Raw genomic sequence first — 13,496 nt, forward strand, 5'->3', positions numbered from 1 at the left:
ATGAACTTAAATGATTTTAGCATATGGCTGCAATATAACAAAGAGTGAAAAATTTAAGGGGGTCTGAATACTTTCCGTACCCACTGTATATAAATGAGAGAAGAACAAGTCTTTACCTCTGGATCATATGTTTCACGGTTTAGCTTGAAAGCTGATTTAAACAGTTAATAGAAAATGTATTGATCAGCTAATGTTTTTGCACAAACAACAACATTTGTATCAGTTGAATGCGTCTAAACTAAACACCACTTTCACTTTGCTGTACGTCCTTGTGCAGTGGGGAGGAGTTGTGCGGTATGGAGGGCTTCACCTTTGACACTCGGCCAGAGGATCTAAGAAACATCTGGATCCCTCTCACTCTCAAGATGTCAATCAGTAAAAGTCATGGGCTGGAGATCAGCAGCCACCCTGAAGGAGATGAGGTGAGGAAGATTTCTGGACTAAAACACTGATTCTGGTTTGTTTACATGGTTGTGATCATGCAGCTAATGAGTCTTCATGTGGTCTCTGACTAGTTAAGTGCCGCTGAGGAGGCAGATGGCACGTCTCTCTATGACTTGATGGTCACGGTGCCCCACGTCCTGGACACTCGCACAGGTGGAAACTTGGTCGCACACATCAAAGTGGGAGAAACTTACCATCAAAGAAAAGAGGTGACTGAAGTTTAGATTATAAAAATAGTCTGAGACACTTATCCAAAGTCATAGTTCTGACAGTGTGTTTGAAACCTGACCTGTACAGTGACGTGTGTGTGTTTGTTTCAGGGAGTCACACACCAGCAGTGGTACCTTTTCAATGATTTCTTAATTGAGCCAATTGACAAGGTAAATAAACTACTTACTTAATGTATGCTAATGAAATGTCTTGTTTTCAGCCATGTAATAAAATGGATTGATGTTTTTTGCTTGTCAAAGACTGAAGCTGCACAGTTTGACGTGAGCTGGAAAGTGCCAGCTATTCTGTATTACGCCAAAAGGAACTACCACACTAAATACGACCTCCGCAGTAAGTTTAGGGACTCTCAGGTTAAATCTGGTGTTTTTGTAGATTTGCGTTCAGGGCTTTCATTTACCGGCTCATGCTTTGTTGTTTGTCTCAGTTAAAAATCCCATAGATGCTAGCGTGCTGCTGACTGAGGCTTCGCTGGCTCGCAAGCAGAGGAAGAGTCACGCCACTTTCATCCCCCTCATGGTCAGCGAGATGCCGCAGGCTGGAGACCTGGTAGGGCTGGACGCAGAGTTTGTCACACTCAATCAGGTGAGTCTGCAATGAAATGCCACACAGTATGTGTACATGCACCCCAGAAAACGGTTACTCAGAGACACCAGGTTGCATGGTTTACAGCTTTTTCAGGTTCCGGTTCTAAATGAGTTTAACCTGAACCTGTTTTTATTGTGAAATCATTTTGTTGCTACTAACCATTGCCAATAAACTTGACTCATGAAACGTGTGTGTCTGCAGGAAGAGGCAGAGCTGCGCAGTGACGGCACAAAATCGACCATCAAGCCCAGTCAAATGTCTGTGGCCAGGATCACCTGTGTAAGGGGCCAGGGGCCCAACGAGGGGGTGCCCTTCATTGACGACTACATCTCCACTCAGGAGCAGGTGAGAGAGCGCAGAGTGAAAACACCAAGATGGCCACCGTTCACATGACCGTTACAGCAAGTGTTTTGTTCTTATGACTGAACTAAACTATTGTGCTACGATGACATTTTTTACCATCACTTCTTCTGTCATTTTTCCTTCATTGTCAACGGACAGCGTGTCATCTTGTGATAATACGCCCACAGGCATGACAATACGCTGTATGTATGAGTCACAGAAGAAGAAAGCAGAATCATCTGTCACAATAACAAACTATTTGATTGATCCGCAGCACCACACATCATCACATCATTCATGTCAGACAAAAACAAGCACAGAGACGTTGAACTGTTTTATGTTTGCAGTTCGGTTACTTCTTGATGCATAAACAGTAAGCCCATGTTCAGACTGAGTTTAAAAGGTGTGAAGAAACACAGCCTTCCCCATTCATTTCTATGGGGGATCGCATTCACTGCAGCCAGCGCCAGCACCGCAGGGCACTCTGGCAAAACAACACAACCCTGTGTGGTGAAAAGGTTGTATCTGGTTCAGCTTTCACTGCACTGGATGGTGACATCATTCACCAAAGGTGCTGCATTGACCAGTCATGTAAGGTGGATGGTTGGGACGTGGACGGGGCAGATTTGTTTGATTTTTACTCTATAATAATAATAACAGTAAGGGCTAGACCTGACTTGGTAATGTGTCCTGAGATGACCTTTGTTGTAATTTGGAGCTATACAAATAAAACTGAATAGCATTGATAGAAAAGTGTATTTATCAGTTGCAACAAAAGCTTCAAAGTCAAACATAAACCCCGAAGAGGGGATGTTTCTAAATGAATTCTAAGAAACGACTGCTCGTGTGTACACTAACACTTAGGCTTGTCGGTTCTTCCAGGTGGTCGACTATCTAACGCAGTATTCTGGCATCAAACCAGGAGACCTGGATGCAAAGATTTCTTCAAAACATTTGACCACTCTGAAGTCCACCTACCTGAAGCTGCGCTTCCTTATTGACACGGGAGTCCGATTTGTAGGTCACGGCCTGCAGAAGGACTTCCGGGTTATTAATTTACTGGTATGTTGTTTCACAGTGACTGTAAGTCACATTTATTTTGTCGCCGGGGGTGCAGTCAGGTCTATTATTTGCAAGGCATCTCATTACAGAATTTCCCTTTGAGTCCAAGTTTCTGTTTCCTTGCTGTTTTTAAGGTTCTCAAAGACCAAGTCATCGACACTGTGTACCTGTTCCACTTACCCCGCAAGAGGATGATTTCTCTGAGGTTTCTTGCCTGGTACTTTCTAGGTAAGTTGAAACAACGGGGCTGAAACATGTACACCAGTACAGCTGCACGTACAGTTGTATGCAAAGGTCTGGGTAATTACACATTGTTAATGTTTGAATCGAGAAGTAGCAGCTGCAGTCAGGGTTCCCACTCCTTTTGAATACACCCCACTCCGCTTCAGGTTGGTGAAGACAGTGTGCCTGCTGGAAATGAAAAGGTTGATTGCACTGTTAAGTCTGAGGTTGTTTGTATCTCTCCACTGAGCATCAGCTGAAGTTTGTTTGAAATGTTGAGTGACTGATTCTCAGTCTTTTAGATCCACTTAGTGTGGGAAAAGGGTGTTCGACTTGTAGTTAAAGCTATAATGCTTTGAGAAACCCTCGTTTTTAAATGAAAATAAAAAAATGGTAACTTTTCAGCATTTCTTCAGCCCAGATGACAACAACAGAGCAAGTCTAGCTCTGAGACCAGGTCACACATCAAATATGTTTCACAAAGCTGAAGCAGTGTTTTAAACAGACCCCTGTTAATGAAGACCACATCTGACAATCCTTAACATAGTGGATTTTGATCTAGGCCTGGTCCAGTTTGTCTGGATGGGCAAAGGAATGAATAATCCTTTGTGTTTTTACTAATAGAATTAAAATTTCACTAATTTGAAACTGAGTTTTAAACAGTTACTGAGTCAAGTTCAGGCTTAACAAACAAGTGTACATGTGGTAGGTTTTAAGATACACCTGGACTTAGGTTTCACAAAGAGGGGGGTTTACACAGGGCTAAAGATTTAAATATCACCCTTTCACAACAATAGGTGGCTCAGACAAATGGAGAGCCTGTTGCTATTTTATATTGTTAACATTGACACCTAAGCTTTCCCACCATTCCCCTTAACTGCTGAAGCAGAATCAGTTAATGTTGTTTCTTGACAAGTGTTGGACCCTGAAAATGAACCTTTCTTCACATTAACACATTTAGTTCATGAACTTAAAAAAAACAAAAATAACTCAGCAGTAACTGAGGCATTTATTTACTGATCTGACATTTTGAGGTCAATTCTGAGAACAAGTCAGTGGTCAAAACATCTTTGTGTTGTTGTACAGATATGTAAACCCACTTAGATATTTTATTTATTATATTATATTTACTATTGAGCTCTGTCTACTTCCTCATGTGCCTTCACAAATAATTAAAACGTTTGTCTGGTATGTGATGCTAAATAGCTGAACTGTTTCTGTGGAAATCATAGTGCGTAGTGATTCCTTCATTGTGTGGCTGCTGTTCACAGACCTCAACATCCAGGGGGAAACCCACGACAGCATAGAAGATGCACGCACCGCTCTGCAGCTGTACAGGAAGTACCTGGAGCTGAGTCGTGGAGGCGGGAGTGACGAAGTGAGGAAGGTCCTGAAGGGACTCTATGAAAAAGGCCGCCAGCTGGACTGGAAAGTCCCGGACTCGGATACAGGAAATGGTCAAGGTAGTCCAAAAAGTACGGCTTAACACTGAATCAGATTTAGGCTGATGTTGATGAAGTAGTGATGAGTTTAGATGAGAAAGTGTGTGGGTGTGGATTGAAAACACTCTCCCTCGTCCAACAGGTGCTGCTGTGTTTCCCTCTGTGATGGGGCTGTGAGCTGCACCCTGACATGTTCCCACTGGGAAGGTTTCAGTGGCGTATTTTTCTTTTAACTTGCATTAATTTTTGCATTGTACCGGGTTAACAGAGGTCTCTTGTCAGGGTGACGAAATTGTTTTAATCATGTCAAACACAAACTTAGTTTTTTAAAAACATTTTTTCATATAAAATGTAACATTTTTTGGTGCATGCAAATAAATATACCATGAGCACTATAAGACACTTTGTGTTTAATACCAGGAAGTGGGAAGAAACTTCATGACCTTTCAGTGAAGTCTATTCAGATGTATTGATGAGGTAAGTCTTTAGTGCTTCCCAGCGCTCTGGAGAGTTTGTAGTGTTATGGATGGTTTACCGGTGACTGTTCATAACATCAGGTCGTTCCAAAATGGTACAGAACCTTTAGTAGCATATAGTAACAGTAATGTCTGAACTTTTGTAAAGTGTCCTGAGACACGTTACAAGAGACCAGCATCTATTAATCCTCTCAAGTGTAAATAAATTATGTGAAGGGTTTTGAAAGTTACACAACTTAACATTTGTATTCATCAGCTCTTGCTGTGGACTAAAATTCCTTCCATTTGAATTCCATATTTCTTTAACCAGAGCAGAATTTGTCCTTAAAACCAGATACAGTGGGTACGGAAAGTATTCAGACCCCCTTAAATTTTTCACTCTTTGTTATATTGCAGCCATATGCTAAAATCATTTAAGTTCATTTTTTTCCTCATTAATGTACACACAGCACCCCATATTGACAGAAAAACACAGAATTTGACATTTTTGCAGATTTATTAAAAAAGAAAAACTGAAATATCACATGGTCATAAGTATTCAGACCCTTTGCTCAGTATTTAGTAGAAGCACCCTTTGGAGCTAATACAGCCATGAGTCTTTTTGGGAATGATGCAACAAGTTTTTCACACCTGCATTTGGGGATCCTCTGCCATTCCTCCTTGCAGATCCTCTCCAGTGCTGTCAGGTTGGATGGTAAACGTTGGTCGTCATGTTTAACATGTCATTTTGCTTCAGTGGCATTTTGGTCTGTTTCACCCAGATAGATGAGTCGGTGTGAAAATGTGGGAAAGATGGTCAAAAATGTGATTTAATGTGCTTCTCTTAAAAGCAGTTGTAGGTTTGGTGGTTGAATAAAAATGGGAAGGAGAAAGCTGTGTGACCACACAAAGCAGTTTTGAGTTTTGAGATTCAGTAAATTTGCCACTTCCCCTTTTTTTAACTGTCTTCTTTTTTATGTGGTGTCAAATCTGTGAAAAAGAAAACATTTGTTTGTACATGACCCGGTTGTACTTTTCCTCAGATGCCTGGTAATATCTAACATCTTCAGAATGAATCTAAATGGTAAATCATAATAATGTGGTTTATGATGACATATGAGTGCACTTTTCAAAGTACTCTACATCAGGATATTTCATTCTGACTGACAAGATGTACTTAACATGTACTTACCAAACAAACAAAAACACTATCTTTATAATAATGACCCTCATCAGTCAAATTAAATATTCTTCATATTTTATATTAGAAAACCAGACAGGAAAATGTTGTTTTTACTGCGCCAACCAAACCAGTGCTTTCAGATGAAGACTTTTAAAGTGTAGGTGAAAACTAAAAATCGACAGTATGAATCTTTCATCACAGGAACTCACAGGAATTGCACATTAAATAGTTTATTATTGAAAGAAAAGTGGATGAATAAATCAATTATAAAACAAACACAAGTGAGAATACATGGAGGACTGCAGACTTAATCTAAACGATATCCGGGACTCACCGCTCAGCAGGGAGGGATTTCATTCATGAAGTGCTGGAGGAAGAAATGGGAGGATGTCTGACCTTCGCTCCCATACTTATGTCTGTGACAGGAGGACATAACTCTTGGATTTTGTCTGAGGCCTCTGCAGATTTACATCTGCAGCTGCAGGGCTGTCGTATAGGTCAGAAAAGATTCACACAACATTAGCTACTGTTAAATGTACTGATCAGTGTAGAATGAGTTAAAACAGATCAGGGCAGAATTTCTTCCCCATCCAAACTCCTTTTTGTGTGATCGAACCCAACGTTAGTCAGGTGAGCCTGCTCCAACAGCAGCAAACCTGCACTGTAATTACAGACTCGTGTTCTAAAAGCAGCCACAAGGATAAACCTTCACAAGCACAGTACCGTTTTAAGCTGCCTTATCTCGTATTAACCTTTTACTGCGTTTTGTTTAAACATTTTCCAATTGTTACCTCAGTGCAACTTTCTACAGTTAACCATATTTGAGGATGCATCGAGGTGTTTCTAATATTCTGACCCTGTAAGTGTTTGCAAATAAAGGAAAACAAACATTTCAATGTGATTTAGTCGGTACACTACCACCTTTGACTAAAAACTAATTATGCACTTTGTGAAGGTCTAGGTTATGACAGAACTTCACCTAAGTTCAGTTACTTGTTCTGGTCTGCTGATGGATGAAATCTGTCTCAAAAAGAAAGTTTAAACTTATTTTATTTATAACTGTTCCCTCTGCTGTCCTTTTTCCACACCTTTGTTTGTTTTGTTCTGGTCTACTTCTAATTTTTCTGAACACCGATATACCCGGATCACCGGTCACATTACAGCTACAGACATAAAACCCTGTTACCTGTGTGTCATCCCCTGATCTGTTGATGTGCAGTCTGACAGGCAGCATCCCTCCAGTACATGTGGATAAAAGTAAAAAACAAAAAACTACCATACACCGTCAGTACTGCAAACTGTTTATTCGTAGTAAATGAAAAGTGTGCCATTGAGTGAGAGGGAGAAAGAGAGGGTGTCAGGGACGGTTGATGTCTTTGGTCCATAATCTGGTGGTGGGAGTGTCAAATAGGCGGGAGACGAGAAAAGGCACTTGAGTTTACAGCTGTCTCAGAAACATTGTCTTGAGAAGGAGGACACAAGGTCTACTGGAAGAATGAATGAACTACATTTTAACCTTCATTATGCCTACCATGAATATCACATACAAAATGCCCCATGTGAGCACAAAACTATATAGCTACATATATGTATATACAGTAAGGAATAAGGAAACAATATCAGGGTGGAAAGAATACATGGTAAAGTATTGGATGTATCCCCTTTGGAATTCTTTACAGGCTAAGGAAAGGAAAACGGGATGAAATGATTTCTTTGGCGATAACCTAATGTTCCTACAGTCTGGAATGTAAAACGACAAAGTGGTTAAAGTGAGACAGAAAAAATCCCAGGTGAGAAAACCACTGAGTTCTGAGCAAGTCTAGTATCAGTGGCAGAGACATGCTGGAGTAAAAGCAGAATGGTTTCTCATCTGTCCTGCAGCCCACCAGTGGGGCAGAACAGAACCACTGAGGAAACCTGTGACATTTGTAAAAGTAAAAAGTTATCGCCTCAAAAAGTACTTCAAGAATAGTTTGGCATTTAAGGAGACACTACTTTGCTTTCTTACCAAGAGTTAGATGAGAAGATTGATACCACGTATGACTACACCATGGCTGGATTAACTCGTTTATGTTTGGAGTAAACAAATGTGTTAATTAAAGATTTAATGAATTAGCTTTAGAGATGCTGGTTGGTGGATTCTGTTACATCTACACAGAAAATAAAGTAAAAGCAGCGGCACGCTGGCGTGTCTTTTCTCACATAAACACCAAAAAAACCTAACTCATAAACCATAAAGCTGACTTTTGTGATACTTGTACGTTTTCTATCAGAGTCTGTGCTTTGAACAACCCTGATGCCAATTAGCCTATTCCACACTTGAAAACAAGTAAAGGATGCTTTATCAGAAGAGTTTTCAAACTGTTATTTTTTTGGTTTTGCCAATGTACTTCTGGTTAACTGCCGTGCACAGCCGTTTCCCTGAGCTTCTCTTGGCGAACAGGGCTGCCTGATTCCAGTCCTTATGGTAAGCTACACTAACTGGCTGCTCACAGCTGTGACTATGGTTTCAAACTTCTCATCGGCCTCTAGACAAGGAGGCAAAAAGCACCCAACCCCCCGCCAAAACGTCCATCTATTTTTAAGCCAAACTATACCCATTTACGTCTCAGCACATATTTACCCAAGACTGTTGACAAGTTCGCGCTCTTTTCTCCACAATCACAAACATAATTGTTGGAACAAAAAAAATAAAAAATAAACACATTCTTCCTATGATCTGAAAAATTCCAACAAGAAACAAATCGAGGGAGAGGAAACTTAAATTCATCCTTTTCCTCCAGAAATCTGCTCAAAGGAAGACGACACATTATAACAAAGATGCAGCGATAATGTAACAACCGGTACAACTCTACTGCCTTGCAGCTCTGCCTATGTACATAACTACACGGTGATAAGAGATGAGGAATCACCAGGGGTTCCCGTCGCTCAATAAAAGTTCACCGCAAGGAAGCGGCTTGAAAGCAGGCCATGTCAAAAGATAAGCAATGAGGTATTCACCAGCTTTTTGTTCACAAACTCTAAGAGACCTACGCCCACCAACAGCCTTGAAGCATCTACTTGGCAGCCATAGAAACGATCTGTGAAATCAACACCAACCTTTTAACTCATTCATAAGTATGATCAGTTCTGCTTTCACAGAGGGGAAGGGTGATTATATAGAAAGGGGGAAGAGTAGATCTTGCATCTCGTTCTCACACATTTATAAATTGCTTATCTGATCTGCAAGTGCCCCCTTTTTTAGAAAGCCGTCATGATGCAGACTTCCATTTTTCTAGAAAGGCAAGTGTGAAGTCTCTCTGTGACTAAAGGCAAGCATGTCATTACTATGCCATTCATGTGCATATAATAAAACAGAACAAACTGCACGTGTGGAAGAAATTTCATCTGAATAAATGTCAACCAACTATGAAACGGCATGTGGACAGTGTCCTTTGTTGTGAGGTTTACCCTATTTAACATTATCCTACAAAAGGTAATGAGCCCTCTCTTTGATATAAAATAACTGACAGCCAAGAACAACAGCACAGACGACAACCCCGCAGGCCAGTGGGAAATGCTATGATTGGCTTTCTCGCCGAGCATTAGACAAGAAGACAGACACCGCTCTCTTGTGTGGACAGTAAACATAAAGACAATTAGCTTAGCTGGGCATAAAGACTGGAAACAGGGGTAAACAGCCAGCCTTGCTCCCTCAGACACACAACTGTAAAACTGCAACTTGTTGCTTTTACACTTAGGTTTGTTTTTTTGTTTTTTAAATAAACAAACAAGACAAAGGTAATTAGTGAGCTTTAGAGGTACTAGTACTTGTTACTTCAGTACCAGTGACCAAGATTCGCCCTGCTTCCAGCCTTCTAGCTAAGCTAACCAGCCTCTGGCTGAAGCGTCACACACGGTGCACAGACATGAGTGGTATCGATCTTCTCCAGTTTAAACTCTCGGCAAAACAGCAAATGAGCGTATTTCCCAAATGTTGGGAACAATTCCTTTAAGAGCAACTTCTGCATTCCCAGAGTTACTCTCAAACATGTCTAAGTCCTAGCATTAACAAGCTCCCTACTCTTTGTAGCAGCCATATGAAAAGCTCTGGATTACAGTTTGATACATGTTCCTTTTTTTTTTTCTTTTTTTTTTCCTCCTTGCAAAGATTAACAATAGTCTGTAGTGTTAACTGCATGTCTACTCTCATGGTGACAAAAACATGAGAACTACTTCTGAACTTTTTTTTTTTTTTTTTTTTTTTACAATGAGGGCATTGAAATGGTTCTGGGAAATCAGGAAAAAAATCCCAACAAAAACAGGTCTTAGGTGCAAATCAGAGAGCTGACAAAAGCCACGCCAAAATCAGAAATAGTACTAAGAGTTCAACTTCAATAGTGCATGAATTGTTGCAGGAAATCATGTCGGTCTCTGGCAGACTAACTGCAAAGATTAGCAGAGACTGACAATAGCATTGAAATGAAATCTGTGAAAGGAGGCCTAGAGACAGAAGCGGTTACTTTAACCAGGATGGGAGAAATGTGAAAAGGAAGCGTGATTATAGAACAGTGAGAGCTTTCAAGTTTGAAGGATGGATTGAATGATGTAGAGAGGTGGCACTACAGCTCAACTGATGGAAATATGTAAACTTGTATTCTATTCTTCATTGAAAGGAGTTAGTAGGGAGGGAGAGGGTGCAGGGTAAGGGGAGGATGTGAGGAGCAAGGATTAGCACATGGGTTTCATCAGCGGAGGATTTCCAACGTCAAGGGCAGTGTGTCCGCGGAAGCCTCTGGGGCAGCCCGTTGTGAGAGGCCCGGTCTTGGTTGTAGGAGGATGAGGAGGAATGGGAGGGACCTCTCGAGTTGTTGGACTGCTGAGTTGTATGGCCAGAGGAGCCACCATCACCGTGGTAGCGGTGGACACCATAACCGGTATTCCTGTTGTGGTAGGAACGGCCGTTATACCGCTGATCACCTGAGTGATAACCTTGTCCCTGGAAAGTACGCCTGTTCCCTTGGAAAATCTGGGAGGAGAATTACATGTCAGTGAGTGTCTAAAAATTATTTACATCTCTCACGTTCATCAGCATGTGTGAGGCTGCTTCATGGTCTGACTGTCTGACAAGAGCCATGAGTGCCTTTCCAGCTGACCTGTTTGGTTGGTGGGGGGCGGGTTTCACTCTGGATGCTTTGGGTCTGGATGGGGGGAGGAGGAGTTTCCAGCTGACCTGGGCTGGTGACAGAAGAGGATGTGGAGCTACAACGGGACCGATTTGAGTAGCCTATACGTGGATGGTAAACTAGAAAAAAAAAAAAGGTAAATCATTTACAGCACAATCTGGGACCAGGCTTATAAAACAGCTCTGTAACTGCCCTGTGTGTGTCAAAGTGACGTCACTGCAAGATGCACTGGCTTAAGAAAAACCAGGATGAGGGAACGCTCAAAGTACATTTATTGACACGTATATCCTGTCAGTCAGCATCTCCCTGCTGCATGTGACAACAATTCCCTGTATATAGATTATTAACCACGACTAAGCGTGAAGTGTTTATGTTTCTTACTTGAATGCCATAAGTGATTTTAAAGAGTACAGAACAACCCCAGACTGATGCAAAAAGACAAGTCATCTGTGGTTGTTTTGTCAATATACACAGTAGGAAGGGCCTTTGTTTGTACTAAATTAAACACCTGTCAACTATGGCTTAAAGAATTAATGTCTATGCCCAGCTCAAATACTCAAAGGCCTTTGTAAATAAAATGCAGCACTTTCATTTTCAGGGAACTGAAGTCAATATTTGGCAACACTTTTCAAGCCCTTCACATAGCCTTGTGTGGTTTTTGTGCCATAAGCTGCAAACATCACAAAATCTATGGAAAATGCAAAATATGCCAGAGGACATAAAATCCTGCTTCATGGGACACATCTCTCTCTGCTTTAGCTGAGTGAATGTGTAGCAATTCTGAATGTTTGTATAGTTGCAGCAATTTTGATTGCCTGGTATGACAATGCATTACTTTGACCTACACTGATGAGCCAAAACCACTCACAGATGAAACAAACAACACTGGTTATGTCATAACAAAAGCACATGTCAGGTTCTATAATACAGACACACACACTGCACTCGCTCTCTATACTCTTATGCATTTTTATTCTTATACTTTCTTTTAAGTATAAAACTCAAGGGCTTCCTTTATTTTGGGTGCTGTGATTGTGGTAATTATTTCTGTTGCTACTGGACACCTGGATTTCCCTCAGGATCACACGCTGAGAGGTGCCATTGTAACAAGTTAATCAGTGTTATTCACTTCACCTATCAGTGGTCATAATGTTATGGCTGATTGGTGAATAATCACAGGTCATCTTGATCTTGTTGTGACATACTATAATAATTTGCTTAGTAGCCATTGTCAGCATGTTTCCAGCCTGCCGGAAACTGCTGTGATTGTAGATGCCTCAGCAACTCTGTTACTGCTGCAAATGAACAGCTTACTTAATAAATACTTAATCATGCATTTTATGATTGGTGGTGGGGGAGTTGACTGGATTAGGATCAGAATCACTAAGGTGGGACTGGGGAGTATTTCCAGAAATCAATAGGAAAGGAGATAATTCTGTACCTGATCCAAATCCCACGATGCTCGTCTTCAGCGGTTCGAGATCAAATGTAAACCTTACAGCTTTCCCAAGGTCTTCATCATATTTGCGTTCACTCACAAAGTGCTGAAAAAAAGAGAGAGAGAACCAATCATATTAATTACCAGCACTGCTCCAAAAACCTTCCAATTTTATATCTAGCATAAGACAGAAACGTACTGCAAGGGAGCTTTTTAATTTTCTTTCAATAGTGTCTGAACAATTAATGCTCATTTCATTTAATCAGCACCATTGATTGTATATAAATATGGATGTCATGTGACCACTTCCCACCACTTTGGAAAAGTGAAGCCAAAATATTGTGAATACAGCGGCTGCCACCTTCGAAATTACAACCAGATTCTGTACAGTACAGACTAGTGTTGCATGATATACCGGTACTAGTATGGTACCGCGGTACTGAGGCATTTAAAATGGTACTATACTGCATTTGGATGGGACCGGTACTTGCAGCGCCCGCCCGCAGCGCCCGCCCGCAACAGAGGAAAACAGAGCAGGAAACAGCTTCCTCGTCCTCTGCTCACTGAGCAGCGTGGACTGGAGCAACAAACGGAGCAGGAGGAAAGCTTGGAGATAGCAGAGACATTGGAGAGGGAGAGGGAGAGGGAGAGAGAGCGAGAGAGAGAGAGAGGAGCACGGAGAGGAGAATGGCTGCTGTAACAGTCACCACCCCGCAACTTGTGGACAAACGAGGGGCGCGAAGTGCTATATGGCAGTACTTCGGCATAAAAACAAATGAGCAAGGAGAGGCAATTAACGTTGATGCACCATTGTGTAAACGATGTTTTAAAACATGCATGGCTAAGGGCGGAAACACCCAGACCTGCACACTGAGTTCAGGGAACGACAGGTAATTTACTCATGACATGTACCCTTTTCAAATGCAA

The 13,496-nt window shown here is 41.3% G+C and overlaps 2 protein-coding genes across 7 annotated transcripts in view; one reads left to right on the forward strand and one right to left on the reverse strand.

Annotated features, from left to right (window-relative positions):
* pan2 (poly(A) specific ribonuclease subunit PAN2) overlaps nucleotides 1-4,736 on the forward strand; it is a 13,688-nt gene extending 8,952 nt beyond the window's left edge. For 2 of the 3 annotated variants that reach the window (XM_020617819.1, XM_020617820.1), the window contains exons 17-26: nucleotides 278-422; nucleotides 516-653; nucleotides 765-824; nucleotides 915-1,005; nucleotides 1,100-1,257; nucleotides 1,462-1,605; nucleotides 2,485-2,664; nucleotides 2,799-2,892; nucleotides 4,158-4,361; nucleotides 4,471-4,736. In XM_020617819.1, coding sequence (XP_020473475.1) covers nucleotides 278-422; nucleotides 516-653; nucleotides 765-824; nucleotides 915-1,005; nucleotides 1,100-1,257; nucleotides 1,462-1,605; nucleotides 2,485-2,664; nucleotides 2,799-2,892; nucleotides 4,158-4,361; nucleotides 4,471-4,505 — 1,249 coding nt within the window. In that variant the 3' untranslated portion in view covers nucleotides 4,506-4,736. The remainder of the gene's footprint in view (nucleotides 1-277; nucleotides 423-515; nucleotides 654-764; nucleotides 825-914; nucleotides 1,006-1,099; nucleotides 1,258-1,461; nucleotides 1,606-2,484; nucleotides 2,665-2,798; nucleotides 2,893-4,157; nucleotides 4,362-4,470) is intronic. The other variant, XM_020617821.1, reaches the window with a different exon arrangement.
* A 2,515-nt stretch (nucleotides 4,737-7,251) lies between these two features.
* spats2 (spermatogenesis associated serine rich 2) overlaps nucleotides 7,252-13,496 on the reverse strand; it is a 22,612-nt gene continuing 16,367 nt past the window's right edge. For all 4 annotated transcript variants that reach the window (XM_020617782.1, XM_020617781.1, XM_020617784.1 and 1 more), the window contains exons 11-13: nucleotides 12,573-12,675; nucleotides 11,102-11,250; nucleotides 7,252-10,974 (exon numbers count right to left, since the gene is read on the reverse strand). In XM_020617782.1, the coding sequence (XP_020473438.1) occupies nucleotides 10,714-10,974; nucleotides 11,102-11,250; nucleotides 12,573-12,675 (513 nt within the window). In that variant the 3' untranslated portion in view covers nucleotides 7,252-10,713. The remainder of the gene's footprint in view (nucleotides 10,975-11,101; nucleotides 11,251-12,572; nucleotides 12,676-13,496) is intronic.

Source organism: Monopterus albus, unplaced genomic scaffold (genome assembly GCF_001952655.1).
Source record: "Monopterus albus unplaced genomic scaffold, M_albus_1.0 scaffold194.1, whole genome shotgun sequence".
Lineage (NCBI taxonomy): Eukaryota > Metazoa > Chordata > Actinopteri > Synbranchiformes > Synbranchidae > Monopterus > Monopterus albus.